Source organism: Chaetodon trifascialis, chromosome 14, assembly GCF_039877785.1.
Source record: "Chaetodon trifascialis isolate fChaTrf1 chromosome 14, fChaTrf1.hap1, whole genome shotgun sequence".
Classification (NCBI taxonomy): Eukaryota; Metazoa; Chordata; class Actinopteri; order Chaetodontiformes; family Chaetodontidae; genus Chaetodon; species Chaetodon trifascialis.
The window spans coordinates 6,185,154-6,207,413 of NC_092069.1; the positions used below are offsets into that span (position 1 = coordinate 6,185,154).

General features: G+C 42.1%; 3 protein-coding genes across 5 annotated transcripts in view; 1 reads left to right on the forward strand and 2 right to left on the reverse strand.

Moving 5' to 3' along the window:
• The window catches only part of daam1a (dishevelled associated activator of morphogenesis 1a), a 157,558-nt gene that overhangs the window by 17,244 nt on the left and 118,054 nt on the right, over window positions 1–22,260 (reverse strand). Inside the window, exon 1 of one of the 2 annotated variants that reach the window (XM_070978921.1) lies at window positions 473–680. The exons of the other annotated variant lie outside the window; for it this stretch is intronic. The gene's annotated coding sequence lies outside the window, so the exon portion shown is untranslated. Of the gene's footprint in view, window positions 1–472; window positions 681–22,260 lie in introns of those variants that run through there. 2 annotated transcript variants of the gene reach the window in all.
• On the reverse strand, window positions 7,129–11,547 carry LOC139342295 (G-protein coupled receptor 135). Of its 2 annotated transcripts, XM_070979325.1 has the most exons (3): window positions 11,077–11,483; window positions 9,864–10,239; window positions 7,129–8,872 (listed from the first exon to the last, which is right to left on the reverse strand). In XM_070979325.1, exons 2-3 carry the CDS (start codon window positions 9,977–9,979, stop codon window positions 7,522–7,524), a joined length of 1,467 nt encoding a protein of 488 aa, XP_070835426.1. In that variant the 5' UTR covers window positions 9,980–10,239; window positions 11,077–11,483; the 3' UTR covers window positions 7,129–7,521. The 2 variants fall into 2 exon arrangements, with proteins under 2 accessions (XP_070835426.1, XP_070835425.1); XM_070979324.1 differs by having other exon boundaries at window positions 9,864–11,547.
• On the forward strand, window positions 14,832–20,819 carry jkamp (jnk1/mapk8 associated membrane protein). The gene is made up of 7 exons (XM_070980048.1): window positions 14,832–14,948; window positions 15,529–15,608; window positions 17,782–17,936; window positions 18,084–18,290; window positions 18,389–18,570; window positions 18,703–18,779; window positions 18,919–20,819. The coding sequence occupies exons 1-7, from the start codon at window positions 14,945–14,947 to the stop codon at window positions 19,135–19,137; spliced, it is 924 nt and encodes a 307-aa protein (XP_070836149.1). The 5' UTR covers window positions 14,832–14,944; the 3' UTR covers window positions 19,138–20,819.

The following is a 22,260-nucleotide window of genomic DNA, read 5'->3' on the forward strand; positions in this document are numbered from 1 at the left end:
CAATCAGCTCACGGCACTTAAGGCCGCATCAACAGATAATCTGGTGTTCATCTGATACAAACTGCTGCAGAGATATGCTTATCATAGCGTTGCTGTCTGCTCACAATATATCTACAATAAACAATAAAGAACACAACATACAGACTGCTGTAGTTTTATGCCATATAGTAACTGTTTTCCACAACTTCAATTTACTGCATCTAGTAGATACACTATTTACAAAAACACTGACAGTATAATTTGTTATAATTTGTTTCTTGTTTTCTTCCAATCTACCCACCTTTGAGCACCAATAGCCAAAAATTATTTATTGGAACCTGTTTTTCATGTTTTCTTTTGTACAGGGTTGGGTTGTGCTGACGGTGTTTTGGACTCTATTTCTAAAATTCTGGTGACATGCCTGATAAAGCCTGAGGATCTATGATGTCATCATCCTCTACATTAAGTGTGTGGGTCCTCGTGAGTGTCCTACCTCTGTGATCCACTTCTATGTGACGCAGAGTGATGCCATGTCCAGCTTGAGCAGTGTGTGGAGCAGCAGGCAGTGTCAGATGAACATCTGGAGCGGAGATCATTCACTCTGTTGTCGCCACAGCTCGAAGTCCAACATTCGAAACAGGTCGCTATTAAGGCTGCTCTGAATGTCTTCTGAAAGACAGTTTTATATGTTTTATATCACCCAGAGCAAAGATAGAGAAAACAAGGGAATAAAAGTGAGGCTGAAATGAAGCTTTAACTCCAAAGACTACAGCAACTAAACTAAACAGAAATAGAAATCTGACCCTTAAATCAGCCCGTGGAGCTTTCAGCAGAGCTGGAGTTGAATTCAAAGTGTTCAAACAGAGTCTGCAGTCATAATCCTCAAGAGGCTGGTTCACCTAGAAACTGCTTCAAATACAAAATCCACAATACAACGAAATTTCCCTCAAGTCTGCCAGAAACTTGCAGGTGTCCGATAAAGTGCAAATCCTCTTTCATGTGCTTCATCTGTCATCTGTGTGCATGTGAGGCAGAGAGAAACTGACCGATCAGCCTGAGTGAGAGCGTACAGTATGCAGAGAGCTCAAAACACACACTACTGCATTCCTGATGGAGGCGGTCATGCCCAGGCCTCACCCACTGCATTGTGTGTGTTCGAGTGTGTGTGTGAGAAAGAGAGACAGGCAGACAGAGAGAGAGAGAGAGAGAGAGAGAGAGAGAGGTGTGACAGGCTCTGTGGTAATATCTGTTCATTGTCTGATGATGAAGACATTTTTCAGATGTTGATCAGCAGATTACTAACAATATCATGTTACATCACCGACAAGTGCAAGTGACTGGAACAGTCCTGATAGAGGACAGTGAGGAAATGTCTGTGGTAAAAAATGAACTTTCAAGCAAGATATATATAAGATATATATAATTATATTCTGTTTTGTTTTTTGTTTTTTTCTTTGTTTTTAGGATTTGGGATGAGGTTGCTTTCAAATATCATATGTTTATATATGAAATAGCAGTGAAAAAAGACAAAGTATGAATGTCCCATGAGATCAGACTCAATAAATGACCCCATTTCTCCTAATTATTATTCATTTGTGACTATTTTGACCATACATTACGTGTATATTTAGACATGTAATATAATTGACTGTTTTTTTGTTTTTGTTTGTTTGTTTTTTTGTTTGTTTTCAAATTAGTGGTATTGTGTAGCCTGTTTAACTACAATATCACTTCACAGATATTGATGTAAAACGTCATCTCACTGCAGGACTGCATTTAACAGTTCAATGGTGGTCCGATCGTTCACTTTTGGACTAAACTGAAGCTAAAAACTAGTCCTCAGTGGTCTTTAAACTAATAATTGTCATCATAAACCCATTTCCTAATCCTCGGTTTTTGAGAAATGAGGTCTTGTAAGACATCTCTCTAAAGCTTTGTTATTACTATAAAATCAAAATTCCTCACTGCAGCACTCACACAAAGATTCATGCACACACACATAGCACAGAGATGCCCAGCTGTGTATTCTGAGGGCAAAGGTAGCAGCAGATGTTGACACAGTTGATACAGAGTAAATACTGCTTGATACACAGAATCAGAGGTAAATGGTTTGAAGAATGCTGCAAAAGGATATTTTAAATACAATCAGCAACGTGTTTATTTCCTGTGCCACAACCCAGCTCACGGACACTCATGTCACAAATGTTTTCAGGATCCACTCACTACACACACCCATGCTGCTCTTTCCACAGATTGTATCGGACAGTTAAAAGCCTCCAGTCCAAACTGAAGCACTGAAAACTGCAGTGTTTTGGGAGTTTGACTCAAACTAGAGAGAAAAGTCTGGATGTTGTGTCTCTGTTGTGTCTGTGTCTCTTGCAAGTTTCTCAGTTTTACAGAAGTGCTGTAGTTAATTACTTGCATTCTCCTCAATGTTTTTAAAATGGATGCAACTTTTTACTTTTAGTCTACTATACACACACACACACACACACACACACACACACACACACACACACACACACACACACACACACACACACACACTATAAGAAATCCTGTATATACGTATCCTACTCGTCATGTCATCAGATGTCATTAGAGTGCAGTGAATACCTTGATGATTCCCTCCTACTCCTTTCTCACTCTCTCTGTGTGTGTGTGTGTGTGTGTGTGTGTGTGTGTGTGTGTGTGTGTGTGTGTGTGTGTGTGTGTGTGTGTGTGTGTGTGTTATGAAGCCAGGTGACATTCCAACACACATGATACTGTTGTAGAGCAGTGAAGGGTGCTGTTCTTTTGTCTTCAACCCCAGACTGATGGGTAATATTAGCTTTGCTAGAATAAACCCATTACCTCTGAACCTGTCACGCTAACAGTTTGTTTCACACCACCTGCACTCATGCAGAGGCCATACTGGCTGGAGCTCAAACAGAATCTTTCGCAGACCAAATTAAAATTCAGACAACATATGCATCAACTGCAGCTGCTGCATATGAGCATCGTTCAAACATTTGGTATCAGAATGAGTATGACTATCAAACAGTTCTGCTATTATTCAAGCTGAACAAGACTAAAACACTAATACATTGCTGGCTCCCCCTAAAGGACACAATCTAAATTGCAGCCCACAGCACAGCAGTACAACCTTATATTAACCTGACAAAACAACTAACAATGTAATGTAACTCTAATGCACAAATAGTAAAGATCAAATGCTCATTATTACATCCAGTGCTTGAATTGAGATAAAAAAGTAAAAAAAATGTGCCAGTACTGAACCAGCATTTGCACAGCATGTGGCTTTCATCCTTTACCCTGTGTTATATATTATACTCAGAATTTACTAGACACTAAACTTCCTGTGCAGTTGGACCTTTACTGATACATTGCATGCTTTAGGATTGTCCACTTTACAAACAGTATTTCCTTTTAATGCTACTTTTCACTCCTACTACAACAGCTCAGATGAAAATATTGTACTTTTCCCTAAATCTATCTGACAACTGTAGTAAGTACTTACTATAGAGGTTTAAGTTTGACATACAAAACATATTATGAACATGTGAAATGTGTCTATTGGTGAAATCCTGCTTGCACATTAAAAACAATTATACAATAAACCAAATGTACAAACAATACACACCCAAAGCCCTTTTTTGGCATTATGAGTATTTTTACTCTTGATTTGAAAGGGGATATCTTTACATTGCAGTAAAGAGTCATGGATGTGAATACTTCTTCAAAGAATGCAGCTCAGGTTGGAGGGACTGGCTGATCATCTCCTCTACATCCAACATGTTCAGTAGCTGAAACGCTCTATACGAGCAAAGGGAAAGGAATGAACGTTGGAGACCAATTCACTCAGAGAAAGCAGTTGACGTTGGCAGTTGGCAGTTGTAGCACTCATATCACTGCAAATGTCACAGTCATGTATAAGTCCTGCTGTGTTTAATACTTTAATTATGTGATTAATGATTAAACAGGGTGCTGTCCTTTTCTGTTCACCCTTAGATCTCCTGTCCTGGTTGTGTTTGTCTTTAAATAGCCCTGCAGGGGAACAATCTTCAAAGACAGATGACCTTTAGGGTTCAGTAGAGGAAAAACAGCATTCATGACAGAGGACAGCAGCTGCCCTGCTGAACAAAGTGCTGGCCCACTGAAAGGAAAAATGTACCGTTCCCCTCCTAGTTATCATTTAAAACTGCAGTTTAGTCAGATTAGCTTAATCATATCAGCTTGAAATGGTTATCACCATGAACTTCAAGGCCAGTGGGTGAAGATCACAGACATGGAAACCAGCAATCTCATTTCTTCATATGTACAGGACACTGATTCCCACACATGAACTGAAAACAGGTGGCAAGGATGTGAAACTGTTCATTTTTATGGGTCTTTTATGCCCATATAATTTCCTAACAAATAACTGTAAAATGTGGCACTAATGATCAGGATAACAAAAAAGTTTAGAGGTACTTATTTAAGTTAGTTTTGTTGCGTTCTTGAGCAGCTGTTGATTTACTTGAAAGGCAGCTCCATAAATAGTATTATTCATTTATTAATATAAATGTGTGTGTGAGCTTGCCTGTAGACAAACTTTACAGTTTGCATGTTGCTGAAATGACTCAAAGCCATTAACTCAGTTCACTGAAAATGTAGTGATTCAACCCTGTTTTTTCTGTAATTACTATAAAATTGCTTATTTATCAGAAACTTCCCAGAATACATACAGTAAGGAAGTTAGCCAGGTCAAAGTGATAAGAAAAACATTTTTTCCTCCTGTTTGGCACCTGAATCCTCTGCACTGCAGCGCCTGTGGACAGTGGAGCTACAGTGCACTGTCTGAGGCTGGCTGATGTGAGAGGCTGGTGGATAAATGGATACAATTACAAGGCTTAGTTAAAAATAAGACAGCAGTTCATTTGGATGAATGGAGTTAACACCCAAGACTGAATTCCAGATGCTTGCCAGCTGAGGTCACTACCTCTTGATATAATCTTATTAGTGCATGGAGGTGACCTGATGTAATCAACCACTCTCAATGCACAGTTTTTGACTTGTTTAAAGAAAAGCATTAGTAATGGCAGTATTTCACTCACATGTACCAGCGCTGCAGTCGTGGCGCTGCACATGGTGCTGGCTCGCTGACATGTCTCACCTGGCACACCTACAGTAAACTGAACAGAGCAATCATCAGTGTCATTCACACCTGTGCTTCTCCTGTTGTGACAAATCAACAGGTCCCATGTGAAGAATGTTGTTTTCCTGTGTTTCCTGTCAGCTACCTGCAGGTCAACAAGCTGTGCTGATGACCACTCTGGTTTTAGAGGAACTAAATCAAGTACAGGGTTGCACAAGACTTCAACAGTGAGCACACACCTTCATTCATTATCTTCTCCTGACAGGTGGTTGTGGTTGGTATAGGCTACTTAATGATAGCTTGCACTACATCCCTAACCAGAGGGGGCTAATCAATACATGCGACCAGCTACATATATGAACTCGGCACGATGACACAGCACAGTGATCAGGAAACGGCTGCATGTGTGCAGCCTACGGAGAGAGGCGCCAAAGGCTAAAACTCAGAGATCCTAGTATCCAAGCCCATTTACTGACGTCTTCACAACTTAACCAAGCACTTCAAGGGTTTGTTGTTTATTTTTTAAATACAAGCACTTTCCAGATTTGTGGCAACACTGCAAGTAGAGGAGTCCATTGGGCCAACGTGAAGAAACAGATCTTTGAAACTCAATCATAACTGAACAAATCAGTAGCTCAATGTCAGCTTATCACCTCAGCCTAAAACTGTGTTATTTCCTGGTTAAAACATACTGAAAGACTGCAAAATGCACAAAATCAATGACGGGAATATGACGGGATAGCTCTGCTAGATGGGTGGTTGGTGAGCCATTATAATACGCTTAATTAACAAAGCATATATAGTCCTGCTCAACTGAGCAAAACACTCTGAACCAGGAAATAAGTGAACTTTTAATCCAAACTGAAGACCATGACGAGCAGCACTGTGACATCACGTTGCATTCAGTGACGCAGTCAAATATTGCAGCAGGGAAATGTTCATGTGCCCAGGATGTCGTCAAACATGTGATGGATCCATTTTTTTCCTCATCAATGCTCAAAACAAGACTTCATATTGGTAGTATCGACACTCAATCCGCCCAAATCTACAACATTGAAAATGTAGTCCTCACACCTTAATGACAAAATAGTTCACGTGGATGCTGACCTAACTGTGTAGGCCAGTGCAAGGCTCAATGAGGGACTGGGAGGTACGTCTGCCATGTAGGAAGCTGAAGCAGAGGACAGTGAGGGAGACACAAGAGGAGGATTATTGTCGTTTTCTTCTGCTTTTGATAACAGCTAGCTCATGTATTTATGTTGTATTCATGTTATCATCATGTGCCTCAAAAAGAGTTTGCCATTCTGTTGAGAGGTGGGTTGCATTCAGGTTACACCACTATTCTTTGTAAATATGACATCTATTACAGCTTATCTAGTTTAGTCTAGCTTATTTAGTTACTGTTTAGACAGGTTTAAAATATCAATTGATTCATTGAAATGGGAACAACGTAGGACCGCTGAACCTTTGCCACTTCAGATGTAATGATACACGACGTCCAGGTCTGGCACAATGACTATGATGGACATCACAGCAAAAGGTGGAAGTCTGCACACCAGTTATTGTGACTACATTGTGTTATTTAGTGAGTACCAAACCCTGTCTCAATCTCCCTGAGCACCTGACTAAAAAAAGCTTTGTGCACTGCTGATCTTAACCTGCTCTGCCAGACTAGAAACTGCTTCACAAAAGCAGACGGTTTGCAGATGAGATGATGCGTCACTTGAATAAATTGCTTTAACTCAAGAAGCTTGCTGGCTGAACAGTGGTTTGAAGAGCTACTCTAACTGGGTGTTACCATGTTCCCTGCTGGCTCCTGTGTGGTTAGCTTGCCAGCTACAGCTACAGCCTCACTGTTTTTACAAAGATGTGTGGATGGCTCCATTTAGTTTTTCCTTCACCTCTGAGGAAGAACAGTCTAGTCATTAGGTGTAACTTATAAGCACTTGAGAAACTGCCTTGTCTGGTTGTATTTCCTTTCGTAAAGAACTTGGTAGCATTGTTCAGAAAAGTGCTATATAAATAAAGTTTATTACTTTATTATCATTACAGAAATGGTTTGCATCGCCTTCTATGTTTAATCACTGAGGGGATTCAGGTGGTCCCATGGATCCTTGAGGACTTCATGGTGCCCTCCAAAGTCAGGAGGGAACTTTTACTGTCTATTGTACAACAGCTGCTTAAATACATCGTAGCTCAAATGAATCTTGTGATTCCTGGACGAAATCTCACTGAGTGGTGGTTTGAATCAGAAACATTTCTGAAAGTCTGTGATGTGAAGACACATAAATACTCCAGCATTTCCAAAAATGTCACAAACTGGAGATAGCAGTCTCTCGGTTCACAACAACAAATACAGATAAGATGAAACCAATCGTTAGATGGTCAGGAATGTCTCCAGAATGTCACAGGCTGGTGTCAGCTGTCTTCATCTTTGGGGCGCTGACAGAGTCGGCTAATCTTGCGGTGTCAGGCTGGGCGTCCCTGCAGAAGACCACAGCAGGGTTTTTACAGGCCCACATTGCCACCTCTCCTCCCCCTCCTCCTTTCCCAGGACTTGAACTTGACAGCCGGCTGTTATTGTTCACCCCTACACGACTCACGTAGCGGTCCCTGATCCTCTCTGCTTGGTTGAGCCGAATCTCACGGTTCTGGGTTTGGCTGGAGAGGTACGCGGCAATGTTTCTGGTCCGATAGCCCTCCTCTCTGCTCCGCCCCAGTAACATGGATATATTTGGGTTCCTCAGGGCGTAGATCAGAGGGTTGATGGCTCCATTTGCCCAGGCTAGCCAGATGGCCACCGTGTCCATTGCGGGGTTGAATGTGTAGTCCCCCATTGCCGTAACCAAACCCATTAAACAATATGGCCCCCAACAGAAAATGATGAAAACAATCATAATCAGAACTGTGGTGGCTGTTCGCATTTCACTGTAAAATCGCAGCAAGTATGCGTACGTCGTCACCGGCCTGACTCGGATTTCAGAGAGCCGAACTGTCTTACAGATGTTATAGTGACAAAAGCACATGAGGGAGAAGGGCAGTAGATAACACACAACAATTAGGCAGATGCTATAAGCTGTCCCCATGCGAGAGCTCCCAGAGTGGAACACATACATACAGTGGTAGAAACCTCGCTTATGGATTTCTGGAGGTGTTCGGACTAACAGATACCAAGGCAAAGAGAAAATGACTGCAGTTAACCACACAGCTATCAACAGCTGAGTCGCTTTCTGACGCCCTATTTTAGCCTGTGGCTGTCTGACTATGGCGTAGTATCTGTCAAAGGAGATCAAAGTCATAGTCAGGGTGGAGATGATGCCAAAGCAGGTGTTGAAAAAGCCGTTGGCCACACAGAATCGGTCCCCGAACATCCAGACGCCGTCCTTACTGAAGAGCATGACGAAGGAGAATGGCAGACACAGAACAGCCGTGAGGAAGTCCGATAAGGACAGCGACATGATGAAAGCATTGGTCACCGTTCGAAGCTGTCTGTGTTTGATGATGACGATGACGACCGCCAAGTTACCGAGGCTGGAGAGGAGGAAGATGGAGAGGAGAACCAGGGCCTGCGCCGCCACCGTGATGCCCTGCAGAACAGAGTTACTCTCAGCGGCGCTCAGCACCGACGGGGTGGACACCTGATGGATGTGACCCAGCTCGCTCCCTCTTTGGTCTCTGAATGCTGAGAGATTTCCTGCGGTTCCCACTGTGATCTCTGTGGTGGTGGTCACAAGGCTGGTCACTATGGAAACAACCCTAAGGAGACAAAAAAAACGATAATCAGTAGTGAGTGATTTATTCATCCAGCCAGCCAACACAATAATCAGAGAAGCAGTGAATGTCTAACACATCAATCAAAGAAATGGTTGAAGAAAATAATAACAATTGCTGAGCTGTTGTTTCTGCGAGTCAGCTTAAACAATCCACAGAGCTGCATCCATCCCATCCATATTTAGAGGCATGTTTAGGGCCATTTTTTGTCACCACTTTTCATAGATGTAGTTTGGTAGTTAGCTGTTTATGTAGGAAGATGAAGATCCTGCCTACAAACCTCAGATTGGCTAATTGTTTCTGCACCCAGAGCTGCTCAGTGACACCAGACCTATTTGAATAACAAATCAGCAATTCACACATCGAAAAACAGGTTAAGTCAGATTCTTATTCAGTAGGTGAGATCAGGCCGAGTCATCCTGTTCCTCACAAGTTGGGTTGATTCATGTGAAATATGAAGGTGATTCAGAGGAATCTAAAAGAATTTAGGGACTGACATGTTAAGAATTAAGCCTCTGCCCTCTGTTCCTCCTGTCCTCCATGCTTTAAGTCACATACACGTCACTCCGTCACAGGACCAAAACACAACAGCACTTAAAAACCCTGAATTTCGTATTATATTGTCCGAGTTCAAAAGGCTAATGATAGCCATAGAACAAAAGTTGTGCAAAGACAAAAGGTCTAAATTTGTTTCTGCGAGCCAACTAGTGGAAGGGCACCTTGGTGGTCAGCCTGAAAGGACTGGGTGGGTTCTTTCAAAATAAAACACTGGAATTGGAGGTTAATATGTCAACCCCTCATATGAACAAATAATTCAGTATCACACTGTGAATTCTGAAATGAATTTGGTATTAATTCAGATTTTCACACAGATGGCTTGGTGCCTTATCTCATTTATTTTTTCCAAGTTCTGCACAGTGCTTTCATTTCAGAGCAGAAAGGACCAATGGAAAGGCGGGTGGACAGAGGGACTCACCTTGGCACAACAGGTGAGGCAGTGCCCAGCTGGTCGGTGAAGCTTGGACCCGAGGCATCACCCGTGTAGTTGCTGCCATCGCCGCCCCGCAGGGCCGTGCTAACAGGTGAATCCATCGACGAAGCACAAGAACATAAGGACAAAACTCATCCCTCGCCTCACACACATCCATTCAGATTAGTCAGTGTGTGTTCGTTTCCTGGGTTTAAATGGAGATGCTCATGATTCATCCATTTGTATTTTTCTAATTCATTGTCTCCAAATCCATCAACAGCAGAAAGGAGAAGACAAGGGGAAGTCAAATCCACGTTCATGGGCGAACACTGACTTTTCAGTCTGGTTGGACTAAACTGTGGTTGTGCATCATCTGGTGTTTCTGTTTGTTCATAACGCCGATAAAAACAAAAAGTCTTTAAGATGAAAAGATGCTGTGCAATGCCTGACCTTATTTTATTAAATTAATGATGGATAATGTTTTACTGCTGAAAACAGTAAGTTACCCTGTGAGTAATTACACATAAAGACAATTATGCTTCAGTGTTGTCACAGCTGCTGGCTCACCATGAAATTGGCTGACTGATGGACAGCAGCTGTCATAAAGAGTGCATGTGGACAGATGAACTGACAGGATTTCACTGTTTGTTCTGTGAGATGTTCTTTATGGATGGAACCACCTGTGCTGTGATTAAGCCAGTTTCATCTCAGTTCTCTTACATTGTTATTTACATACACGTTTGCCAATTCTGATGGAATATTTGGCCCAAATATGAGCTTTGCTTCCTCGTTTTTCTCAGTAAACTATATCAAATTGTATTCTGGGTAAGATTTTGCCACATCATGATACAGATATTATTATTATATTGTAATAAAGATATACTGTAGTGACAGTCATTCAAAAATTACACATCTGCAGTATTTATTTTGCATTTGCTATAACGTTAGTAAGATATGAATTACAGATGTTTAGGTACAGCCTAACGTTTCCACAAAGAAAGACCCAAAAGCTTTAAAAAACATGATCTAACTGCATATTTGTTGGCCTTCACATCACTCTGTTTCTTATTTGCTCTTTGTTTCCATTCAGCGGTGTAAACATTGATTTAAAGCGTGTGTGCTACGTTAGCATAGCTGCCCGTTATTCGGCACTGAGTCATGGTTCTTCATCTCCTGTCCTCCTCATGTCACCTCAAACTTTGATCATTTTCTTAACCACCTGTCTCCAGCAGCCTCCACACCGCCGGGCGGAGGCTCCCTGTCAGTCCCTGAGCTCGTCCCGGAGCTTCGGCTCCGCTCGGCGGAGAAAAAGCCTTTTCCTCGCGGTGTTTGGGAGCGCTCACGGCGGGCGGCTCACGGCCCCGCGTCGCTCATGTCCGCGCTGGGATTGTGGCCTCCTTCGTGAGGAGAAGACAACAAAGTCAGTCCGTGTGTTGCTCCTCAGCTGTGCTCTGCAAGACAGAACAAAACATCGCCGGAGAGCCGTTGACTCCCACCCAGTTGATGTCTGTCAGTGCACATAAAACCAGCCTTCTTCTGCCTCTCTGTATCTCCATTAATAACAGCTCTGAGGCTCGATGGCTGCCTCAGAGCTTCCAGGTGTGGACGGGATTCCGCACTTGCATGTCCCTCTTTCTAGTCTGTCTAAGGGTCTCTGTACCTGCCAACACTCCGACTCCCCCCCACCACCACCACCTCTCTGAAACCACGCCTTCCACAGCTCACAGCTTGGTATGACGTTTCACACGGTTGCCATGGCAACTGCTGATGGATTTTTGCATCCATGTCCCTGGAAAATGATATTATAAGGCGCTTGCAAGACACACAGTTGAGATTGACTCCAGAAATAAGATTTGATTCTCACGCTGGATGCTCACATTTGAGCTGCTCTGCCTGGTCTCCACAGCCACGCAGAGCTTGATCAGCATGCAGTGTGCCGGCAGCAGAAACTGTTCATTCTGAATAAGGAAATAAATTAAATACATTTTGGAAGTCTGTGGCTGCCAGTATTAAAATCAGTTAAGTTTTAAGAAAACCTATATTTAATTTTCCACATGTTTGTAAATTATGATGAAATCAAATTGGATTCAATCTAATTTCCATGTTTGAAAATGCAAACTTCCTGCCAAAATTGAAATAAAAATAAAAAGCCTACATATTAATAATGTTCTGTGTGGACTTACTCCTCGGTGTAACATAGCCATAATAATAATAATAATAATAATGATAATAATAATATTAATAATAATAATAATAATTGCTGCACGGTGGTGCAGCAGGTAGTGCGCGTGCCTCACAGCAAGAAGGTTGCCGGTTCGATCCCCGGGTCAGGCGGGGCCTTTCTGTGTGAAGTTTGCATGTTCTTCCCGTGCATGCGTGGGTTCTCTCCGGGTACTCCGGCTTCCTCCCACAGACCAAAAACATGCTCATTAGGTTAATTGATGACTCTAAATTGTCCGTAGGTGTGAGTGTGAGTGCGAATGGTTGTTTGTCCTTGCATGTGGCCCTGCAATCGGCTGGCGACCGGTTCAGGGTGTACCCCGCCTCTCGCCCATTGTAGCTGGGATAGGCTCCAGCCCCCCGCAACCCCGAAAGGGATAGGCGGTATAGATAATGGATGGATAATAATAATTAGTATTATTATTTAAAGCATATGTTTTCTCAATGGAAGGATTCTAAAGGAATTTAAACTTTTATTTTGGCGGTAATTATCCAATTTTAAACAGAAAAACAAAAATTGGATTTAACATTTTTAACTTCAAACTCGCCATATATTTTGCAGACACAATAAAAATGTATTTTAAATTGATTCATTTTTTTCATTTTGATCCTGGCAGCCACTGGCCTCCATAACCAATACACTATATAACAGTTAAAGCTTGTTTACCATCAAACACCATGAAAAGAGCAGCAACCACCATCTGCTGGTTTCTGATGGATTTAAGCAGGAAGTGGATTAGCGTGGTTCCATATTGATTACTTACACAAAACTAATCAATAAGAAGCCCTTAACCTGACTTTATTATGATCCTGAGCTTCACAGCAGATATTTAGGGTGGGAGTATAAAAACAGCCCCTTACACCAGATATGAATAAGAACAAATCAGCTCTGTGTGCTGTGTGAAAATCCTTCTGTTTGCCTTCTCTTGGTGCTAACTGCTGTTCACTGCCACTCTTGCAGTTGCTCATTTCATGTGGCAGATCGAGCTAACAAGACAACTGTGAATGCAACCTAGAAACTCAGAGACAGATGAGACTCAAGCCACAGGTTTGTCTAAGCTGTGGTTTAAGGTTTAATGTGATAGTCCAAGTGTACCTTTAGTGGTCTGTGGAAGGACCACTTACATGGTCTTGACCTGTGATCACATCAGCTGATCAACTGATGCTGTCATATCACAGCAGCAGAAGAAGAGTGGCTCCAGTCATGTCAGTGTAGCTTTACTGTCATTGTTATTGGTCAGCGGGTTTTAGCTTCCATCCTGTCTTATGGATTACACTGTATATACTGTATATGTTATGTATTCTTGTTATGTATTTTTTTTACTATTATTATCCTGTAGGTTTTCTTCTCATCTTATTCAACATTGATTATGACATTCCGCTCCTGTTTCTATGCATATTTATCTTATTTTCACTATGATTATCAAGAGAGTTTTATTTTCATCTTGTTTATCTGTCTTTTTATGTGAATTCTTTGTTGTAAAGCCCTTTGAGCTGCAGTTCTTGGATGAAAGGAGCTATTATATGTGGCCGTAATGTGTTGTTGTAGCAGTGATCTGATCTCTAATCAGTGTAACCATTGCATGATATTGAAAGCAGCGCTTCATTCCATATTATTCTATATTACACTTGAAAGGACAGCCGGGAATAAAATCAGTAAAATCAGTTTAATCACTGAATAACTTTGTATAGTCACAGATAATATCTAGACAGTGACAGTGCATGACTTATGTTAATCATTATTTTAACATGGCATCCCCTTGGTCCTGTGGTTTTTTGTCCCCCTTCTCTTCTATTTTTCTATCCTTCTCTCTCTCTTTCTCCAATGCTGATTCCATTCCTCTGTCTTTCTTCTCTCTCTCTCTCTCTCTCTCTCTCTCTCTCTCTGTAATTCTTTTTAGTTCCTCCAGCAGCTTCTTCCTTTTAGTCTGCTGCCTCCATATATTACTTCTTTTAGTTCAGGGATGTCATCTAATAGAAACAGTAAATTGTGCTGTTAATCTTTCTGACATGCTAACGGTTTATTCCATTCACCTTTATGGATTAATATTACTACTAAAATGTGTGCCTTGAAGGTTTCAAACTCAGACAGCCTGTGGTGGCACTGTCAAAGAAAGCATGCTGTGACAGACAGCAGTGCACGCTGATGCACCGCTCATTTCACTCATTAGTTGATTTTTCTAAATACAACAACACAATACAACAAGATTTGTAAATAATAATACTGGGGTCCACACACCTGACACAGAAAGTTGCACTGGATGAAGACCCTCATGCACTTTGAATGGTTGACTTTGCTCCTTTGGCAAAAACGAGATCAAGTTAATTCATCATTACTTTATTTTGTACTCACCTTGATAACTTTTGGACACATTGATGTGGGAGATATTTTTTGGTCTCTGTGGTCTTTTTTGGTACTTGACTTTGACGTTGAATTGATTACTTTTTAATTTTTTTTTTTTTTTTACTACTGTCTCTTATCCCATGAACACAATGAAAAATCTTCATTTTGTACCAAATATAACCCTGTTGTGTGAACATCATACATCCGTATTTCTGGATAAAATCTGTGAAAATAAGGAAATTCTGAAGACATCCCTTGTGTTAAAAATATTATGTACAAGTTTGTCAGATGATTTATAGTAATGCTAATATGTTTATTTTCCGCAAATGAATTCATTTATTCTAGTTTCAGCTCTATTCCCCCTGTACTGGTGCTCTGACGTCATGATCGTTTCCGTAAAGGCGTTGAATAAACTTCCTGTTTGTGCTACCTTGTTTCCTTCCGCATCCGGTTTCGGTAATAAATGAAAACACGGCAGCGCTGAAGCCAGAAAAGCTTGTTTTTAATCACCAGCTGGCCCACGATGGGTAAGTTACAGTTGCTTTGTTGCTTTGCTTTTCATTGTCGCTTTTCATTTGAAGATAACCGGCTCGTTAAGATAGTCTGACCGCCGCGTCGCTCATAATACTGCGGTTTTACCAGTTAGCTTAGCTTTGGACTAGCTAACAACGTCCCACTGCGCTGATTGTAATGAACGAGCCCCAGTGATTCAGATAAATAAACAGCTGTTTTCAGGACAGTTTAAACAGCCAGCACTGAGGCTAACATTGTTCTCCTGAGTTTTCTGTCTTGTGGCTTTGTCATGCTAACGTTAACGCTGTGCTTCTTCCCAGAAAGCTCTTAGTTTGAAATAGCTGCTGTAACTGCATTAGCTTTCAAACACAGATCGCATGGAGCAGGTGGAGGAGAAGCGCGTGAAAAACACCTCCCACCACACTGTGGTTTATCTGTTTGTTACCAGAAAACAGCCACTAACGTTATCAGTCAGTCAGTCAGTCAGTCAGTCACGTTTCAATCCAAGATGCTTTGAAACGCACTGACAGTGATAATGTCTAAACACACCTGTAAGACAGCCATCACGTCACCAGACTGTCTGTGTCCTTACAGCTGTGGCCATGAGTTCAACGTGTCCGGGCCTGTACTGTGGCAGGATGATGGTCAACGACTCAGTGGAGGGAGAGTGTGGTGTGAGTATGAAACATCAGTGTGTCTGAATGCTGGAGGGTGTGTGTGTGTGTGTGTGTGTGTGTGTGTGTGTGTGTGTGTGTGTGTGTGTGTGTGTGAACAGGTATTTATCACGTTGTGGGGACAAAAATCTGTTTACACAGTCACATTGAAGGGACTCACCTCCCTTATGGGGAGAAAATGCAGGTCCCCTTAATGTAAATCATTAAATTTTAGGGTGCAGACTGAGGATAGGGTTACAGGTTAGGTAAGGTTAGGTTAGTTTTAGGGTTAGGAATAGGCAGATAGTGGTTAGGGTTAGGGTAAGGCTCCAGGAAATGAATGTCAGTCTCTGTAATGTCCCCACAAGTGATATAAACACAACATGTGTGAGTGAGTGAGTGAGTGAGTGAGTGAGTGAGTGGAGGGCATCCATCTCTGCTATAACAGAGATACTTTGCCCCCCCCCATGTATGTGAATGGAATGGACAAAATATTAGAGACAACTTTCAGTGAAATGTACGACATAATCAATGACGACCTCAACAACAGAACGATTTACCCTAACACAACAAAATCATAAAAGGCTGACAAGAAAACAAAAACGTCAGTCCATTTTTTAAATGAAACTGAACATTTGGCCTTTATCTTTTGTTGAACTGCTAAACAAAATTGACATTATTAATTATTCTTTGCTATTATTTTTCCTAAGAAAGAGTTTCACTGAACTCTGACTCCAATTTATTATTTCTGACATGTTCATGAAGAAGAAAATATACGTTTACCATAGTTAAAAAAAACAAAACAATATCTTAACAGGATTTAACTCATCTTTCCTCTTTTTCTGGCATTTGCATTTTGCTGCAGTCTTCCTTTTGTCTCAGCAGGAAAACAAAGTTCCCCTCATCCCACCCAAACACATGAGATATCAATGGAAAGGCCAGGACGTGCTCTACTGAGCACACCAGGACTTAGTAGGGTAGCTCAAATGAGTCAAAAGATATAGACCAAAACCAAATGTCCACTACAGAGGACACAAATGAATAGGCTGGGTCTCAGGAGGATGAAGGGCTGGGTAAAATAAAGACCTCAGTGCTCTTTATTTTGCCATTTTTTGTATAACTGCTAGTTTTGAGACATCATTAAACATGTATAGTTTTGGTATCAGTCCTGAAGCTCTGATATCAGCAGGTTGGTCTGAAAGGGGAATACATAAGGAGCGTAACACCTCGACAGCCTCGGGCCCTGCTCTCATGGGACCAGTATTCCTCTTGTAATCTGTATTAACTGTGGAGCTCGTCTGTAATGTTAATCCCGCGCTAACTTGCCACATCTGTACTTTGTAAAGTGAAAAGTCCATAAAATGAACTACCATATTTTGCCAGTCAGGTATTAATATTTGTCTGTGAAACGGCATCTCAGTGACTTTGGGTCATGTTCTTTTTTTTTTTTTTTTTTGTGCCTTTTTGTAAACTGTCCTGAATTACTGTAAAGGAGAAGTAGGCTTCTTCTGCATTTGAGCCGTCAGTCTCCAAATAACTATTAATATTTGAACCCATTTCACCATTTTAAGTTCCATCACATTTTACTTTTATAACATGATTTAGACCAGCTGACATTAGTTTGAGTAACTGGTCGATGTAAAAAAATACAGAATGGATGAGGCTGTCATTGTGAGGCTGAGCATTAGCTGTCTGTTACATTAGCATTACCTGTTTTACTGTTTGCTGTGCACCTTAAAGATGGCTCTGCTGCAAAGAACACAGTATAAATAAAGATGATTCATTCATTAACTGTCTGTCTGACTGAAGACAACGGGTATGAGCACACACATATTCATGTAGAGCAGGTGGGAGCAGGATTGTAAAAGCAGCATGCAAATATGACTTTAGTGACTTCTTCCTGAAAGTATGAGGGCTTTTTCTCAGAAATTAATGTGGATACCCCACTGGCCACCAAGACTACACACTCCACCATTGCCATAAATGTCTCTTGTGAAAGCAGAGCTGAAGAAGAAACCAGAGGACTTCTTATTGATTTTTAATCCTTGTTCTTACAGTGAAATGCAGCATAATGGTTTAGATTTGAGTGAGAGAAAAGTATGAGAAAGTGGAAACAATGAAGTGTGGCTTTTGAGCCTGCAGTGAGGTTCTGTTTGCCGTCTCTGATCACAGTCGTTTTTGTCTGTCCCTCCAGGTCTGTCCTCGTGGAGAGCGGACCAACCTCCAGAAGGTGTGTGAACGCTGCACCGAGTCCCCTGAGCTCTACGACTGGCTCTACCTGGGCTTCATGGCCATGTTACCACTAGTGCTGCACTGGTTCTTCATTGAGTGGTACTCTGGAAAGAAGAGGTGGGGCCGCGCACGCATGCACGCGCACACACACACGTCTTCATATTTCATATCTGAGATATGTTGCCGTGTGGTCACTTCACTTAAGTCTGCTGTGTGTGTCTGTTGTTTGAGCTTGTGTTGTTCCGTCTGCTCTCGTGCGTTCAGCTCCAGCGCTCTGCTGCAGCACATCACAGCCATGCTGGAGTGCAGCGTGTCAGCCGTGGTCACCCTGCTGGTCACAGAGCCGGTGGGAATGCTCAGCATCCGTTCCTGTCGGGTCCAGATGCTGTCCGACTGGTACACCATGCTGTACAACCCCAGTCCAGACTACATCAACACGTTACACTGCACGCAGGAGGCCGTCTATCCGCTGTACGTACTGCCAGCAGGGGCGTTTGAAAACCTGTGCAGAGACATGACCCTCCAACCACAACTGCCAATGAGGCCTCTCTCGTTTGTCTCCTCTTCAGCTACACCATTGTGCTGATCTACTATGCGTTCTGCTTGGTGCTGATGATGCTGCTGCGTCCCCTGTTGGTGAAGAAGATAGCGTGTGGTCTGGGCAAGTCCGACCGCTTCAAGAGCATCTACGCTGCGCTGTACTTCTTCCCCATCCTCACCGTGCTGCAGGCTGTGGGAGGAGGGCTGCTCTGTGAGTATTCACAGGCCTCGCAGCCAGCTGCTTGAGTTGTTTCATGATTCCTTCAGGCGTGCAGTTTGAGTTACAGTGTTTGATTGTGCGTGTTGAGCCGTGCAGCAGTGAGCCTCAGTTTGTGTGTTTCAGACTATGCCTTTCCTTACATCATACTGGTCCTGTCTCTGGTCACGCTGGCTGTTTACATGTCTGCCTCTGAGATACAGGTAAGAGCACACACTGCACTGTGTGCATCCCCTGCTGGTATTACTGAACGTGAGTCTGTTTATGTGAAGCTGATCTCCCACTGTTATTAACTCTCACCTCTTTTCTCTCCCGGCGTGCCCTCCCCCTCCACGACCACAGTCGTTTAAGAACCTGGTGGCTAAGAAGAAGCGTCTGGTCGTCCTGTTCAGCCACTGGCTGCTCCACGCATACGGCATCATCTCTATCTCCCGATTGGACAAGCTGGAGCAGGACTTGCCGCTGTTGGCCCTCGTGCCCGGGCCCGCCCTGTTCTACATAGCCACTGCCAAGTTTACCGAGCCCAGCCGCATCCTGTCTGAGGGCGGCAACGGACACTGAGCTCCTGTACTCACCGATCCAACATCGATCAACATGTGATGAATCTAAGGTCAAACCTGTCAGCTTCTTGTAGTGAGCCATCCGTAGACTGACATCAGCAGTTCATGAGCACATAGTGATGACATCATGAGGTGTCAGCATGGCTGCGCATGTTGTTTAACTTTGGAAAACAACTTCATGATCAAGATCAACTGCAAATGCTGTGCAAGTTCATTAACAGTTCAAGTCAGTTCAAGTTTTTTGTGTATTCTTTTTATGATTAGTAAACAGGAAGTCGAGGATGACATCATGGAAACTAGCCCTTCACTCTTTGTTTGCACAGTCCAAGTTGAGAACTGCTCACAGAGCTGTTTACAACATTTCATGTCGGCCTGGATGCAGCTAATGTTTCAATTCAATCGAAGGACGTGAAGCTAGCCATCATTTTCCCATTCAGTCTCCCACAGTCCATTAAGATGAAACCAAACAACAAGCTACGACACAGAAGTGATGTCATCTAATGATTTCTTTAGTTTGACCAACAGGTCAAACCCACAGAGACTCAGTTTCCAGTGATGCCAAACAGAGCAGATGTGGATGAAACCGCTCTCTGTCCGCTTAATGATAAACCTGAGTTTGAAGCAGCTCACAGGATGCTGTGTTTCTTCATCTAAATCGGGGTAGTAGCTGGAAATGAGTTGAGCTTGATGAGTTATACGAAGCAAATTTTAAAAGTTTTATCATCTGTTTATCTATGTTACATGAAACTTTCTTTTTTATTTTCATAGAGTGGCATGTTTGAGATCAGAGGAGAGCTGGACAGGAAATGAATAGACCTTATTATGTTGCAGCGGACAGAATGTGTTTTCATCCAGATGGCTCGAGGGGTCTTGCAGTATTCTGGAAATGTCTTCAGAGCTGTCGTGGGTGGTCCAGCTTTGTGCATTTATCTTTCCCACTAACACCCGATGAGTCACAAACTTGGATTACATGTGAGAGGACACGTAAATCTTGTCACTGCTGAGTTGAAGCTGCTGATGCGGCGTATATGTCCGCTGTTGTAAATATATGTGTTTGTAAATAGTGTAAATTTGTGTTCATTTGTGCCCAAATTACACATGAACGTTTCACTACATTTAAAGTTCAGCGTCAGTCTCAGCACTAGTGCTTTTATTGAATCTGTGAGGTGAACGTCAGCATGAGTCTCTTGAATGCAAACGGGAGAGATGCTGAGCACGTCTGTCCCATCAGTGGAGGGGTCGCAGTCGGCAAAGTTAACCTGATAACTCTGAAACACTCGATGCTTTTGCTTATCTGTTTCATGGCTTCTCAGCACTTTCTCTTAGAAAATACATTTCATGTGCCAAATGTTGCAATAACACGCACAGGTTTGTTAAAGTGGACTCATATTTTCTGAGAAAGCTCCTTATTTAATTTCTCGTGTGAAATATATTGCAGGACATTTAATGAACTGTAAATCGGTGAGTATATTTATTCTGAACTTGCCTTCCTCCTGTTTACCCACATCCCTCCTTGTTTTCTGTCTCTCCTCTGAGGTCATGAACTTTTGCAACCAGTGGCAATATTTAGAAGGAGTCTGACAGAATGTGCTCGTGACTATTTTTTGTATTCGTTGTGAATGTGTTATGAGTCTGTTCCAAATATAACTGCAAGAAATAAAGAAGCTGTTCTTTCCATATGATCACACAACATGTTGTGGATTACTGGGTGGATTGTTTATGTGACCAAAAGGAAGTGGAAACAATATAGGCGATGTCACGCTGCTGTGTTCCTGTGTCTGAAAGTGAGCGCACTACATGGCAAAGTACAAGGCTGCTTTGCACTTTCATTGGCAGGCTTTTGTCTGAAGGAAAAGGAATTTATTACTATTATAAGTGATAGAGGGGACTGACTTTGGTCATGAATTGAAACCGTTTCAGAAATACTAACATTTCTTCAGGTGATAAAAGTGGTAAACCGCTGATGTTTGGGCTTAGATGACGACGTACTCCAGTTTTTATGGCGTCACTGATAAACACTTTTGATTGGGCTTGGTTGGTTGTAGCATTGAAATGCTAGCAGCATGGCTCTGAGGGTGGGCATGCCTTGGTTGGCCCTTCGGTCTTTGGTCCAGAGTGAAACATCTCAACAGCTATTGGACGGATTGTTGGCAACTTTGATTCAGACTCATTCAGGTTTCCTTCAGGGTGGACTGTGATAACTTACTTTGGCTTAAGAACAAATACCTGCATAACACTGCTTTCAGGCACAGCTGTACTAGGTTTTGTGCTAATCAGCAAATGTTTAACTAAGATAGCGAACATGCTAAACAGCATGCCTGCTTAGCATCAGCATGTTAGCATTAAGCCCAAAGCATAGCTGAGCCAAACTGACATCAGAGCCTCACAGAGCTGCTAGCAAGACCAAATGTATCTCATGTTCATGCCTGTCTTGGGGACACTGAAGTTAAATGAAAGTAAATAAGTACTTTAACCTAAGTACAATTCTGTCGTACAGTTTCAGGTGTTTTTTTTTCCATCGTACGTTACTTGATGCTCCTACTGAATTTGACAGCTCTAGATGCTAAAGAAAATACATACAAAGGACATGCTTTGTTTATGGTGCCTTGTTATAGGTTTAACTACCTGACATAAGTAATCTAGTTATAATTAGCTCCTGCTGACATGTAAGAGCATCTGTCATAAAAATCTAATCATATAGAATATACTGCAAAATGCATCTTATTCACAGTTAATCGGGTCATTACCAACACTCCTTTGGTGAACCCTGTAGTATAAAAACACATTTTCACATCATTACCAGGATGATGGAAGATTTTGAGAGAATTCTCATTATTAAACTCAACTACACTGGAACCATAAAACATGGTATTTAACTACGAGCAGGGAGTTTGTTGTTTGAACACTGACATTGTGAAATGCACTTGCCTCCTTAGTACTGACTTTCTGGAAGTTTGTCATAAATGAAATATACATTAAAAGGATTTTGGCAGCGATTCATTTAAGAGAATATGTGAGATGTTGTAGTACCATGCCAGCAAATCATAAATACAATCATATGATCAGCACTGACAGCCAATCACATGAGCACTGATCATTGTTTGAACCCTTTATCACCGTGGGT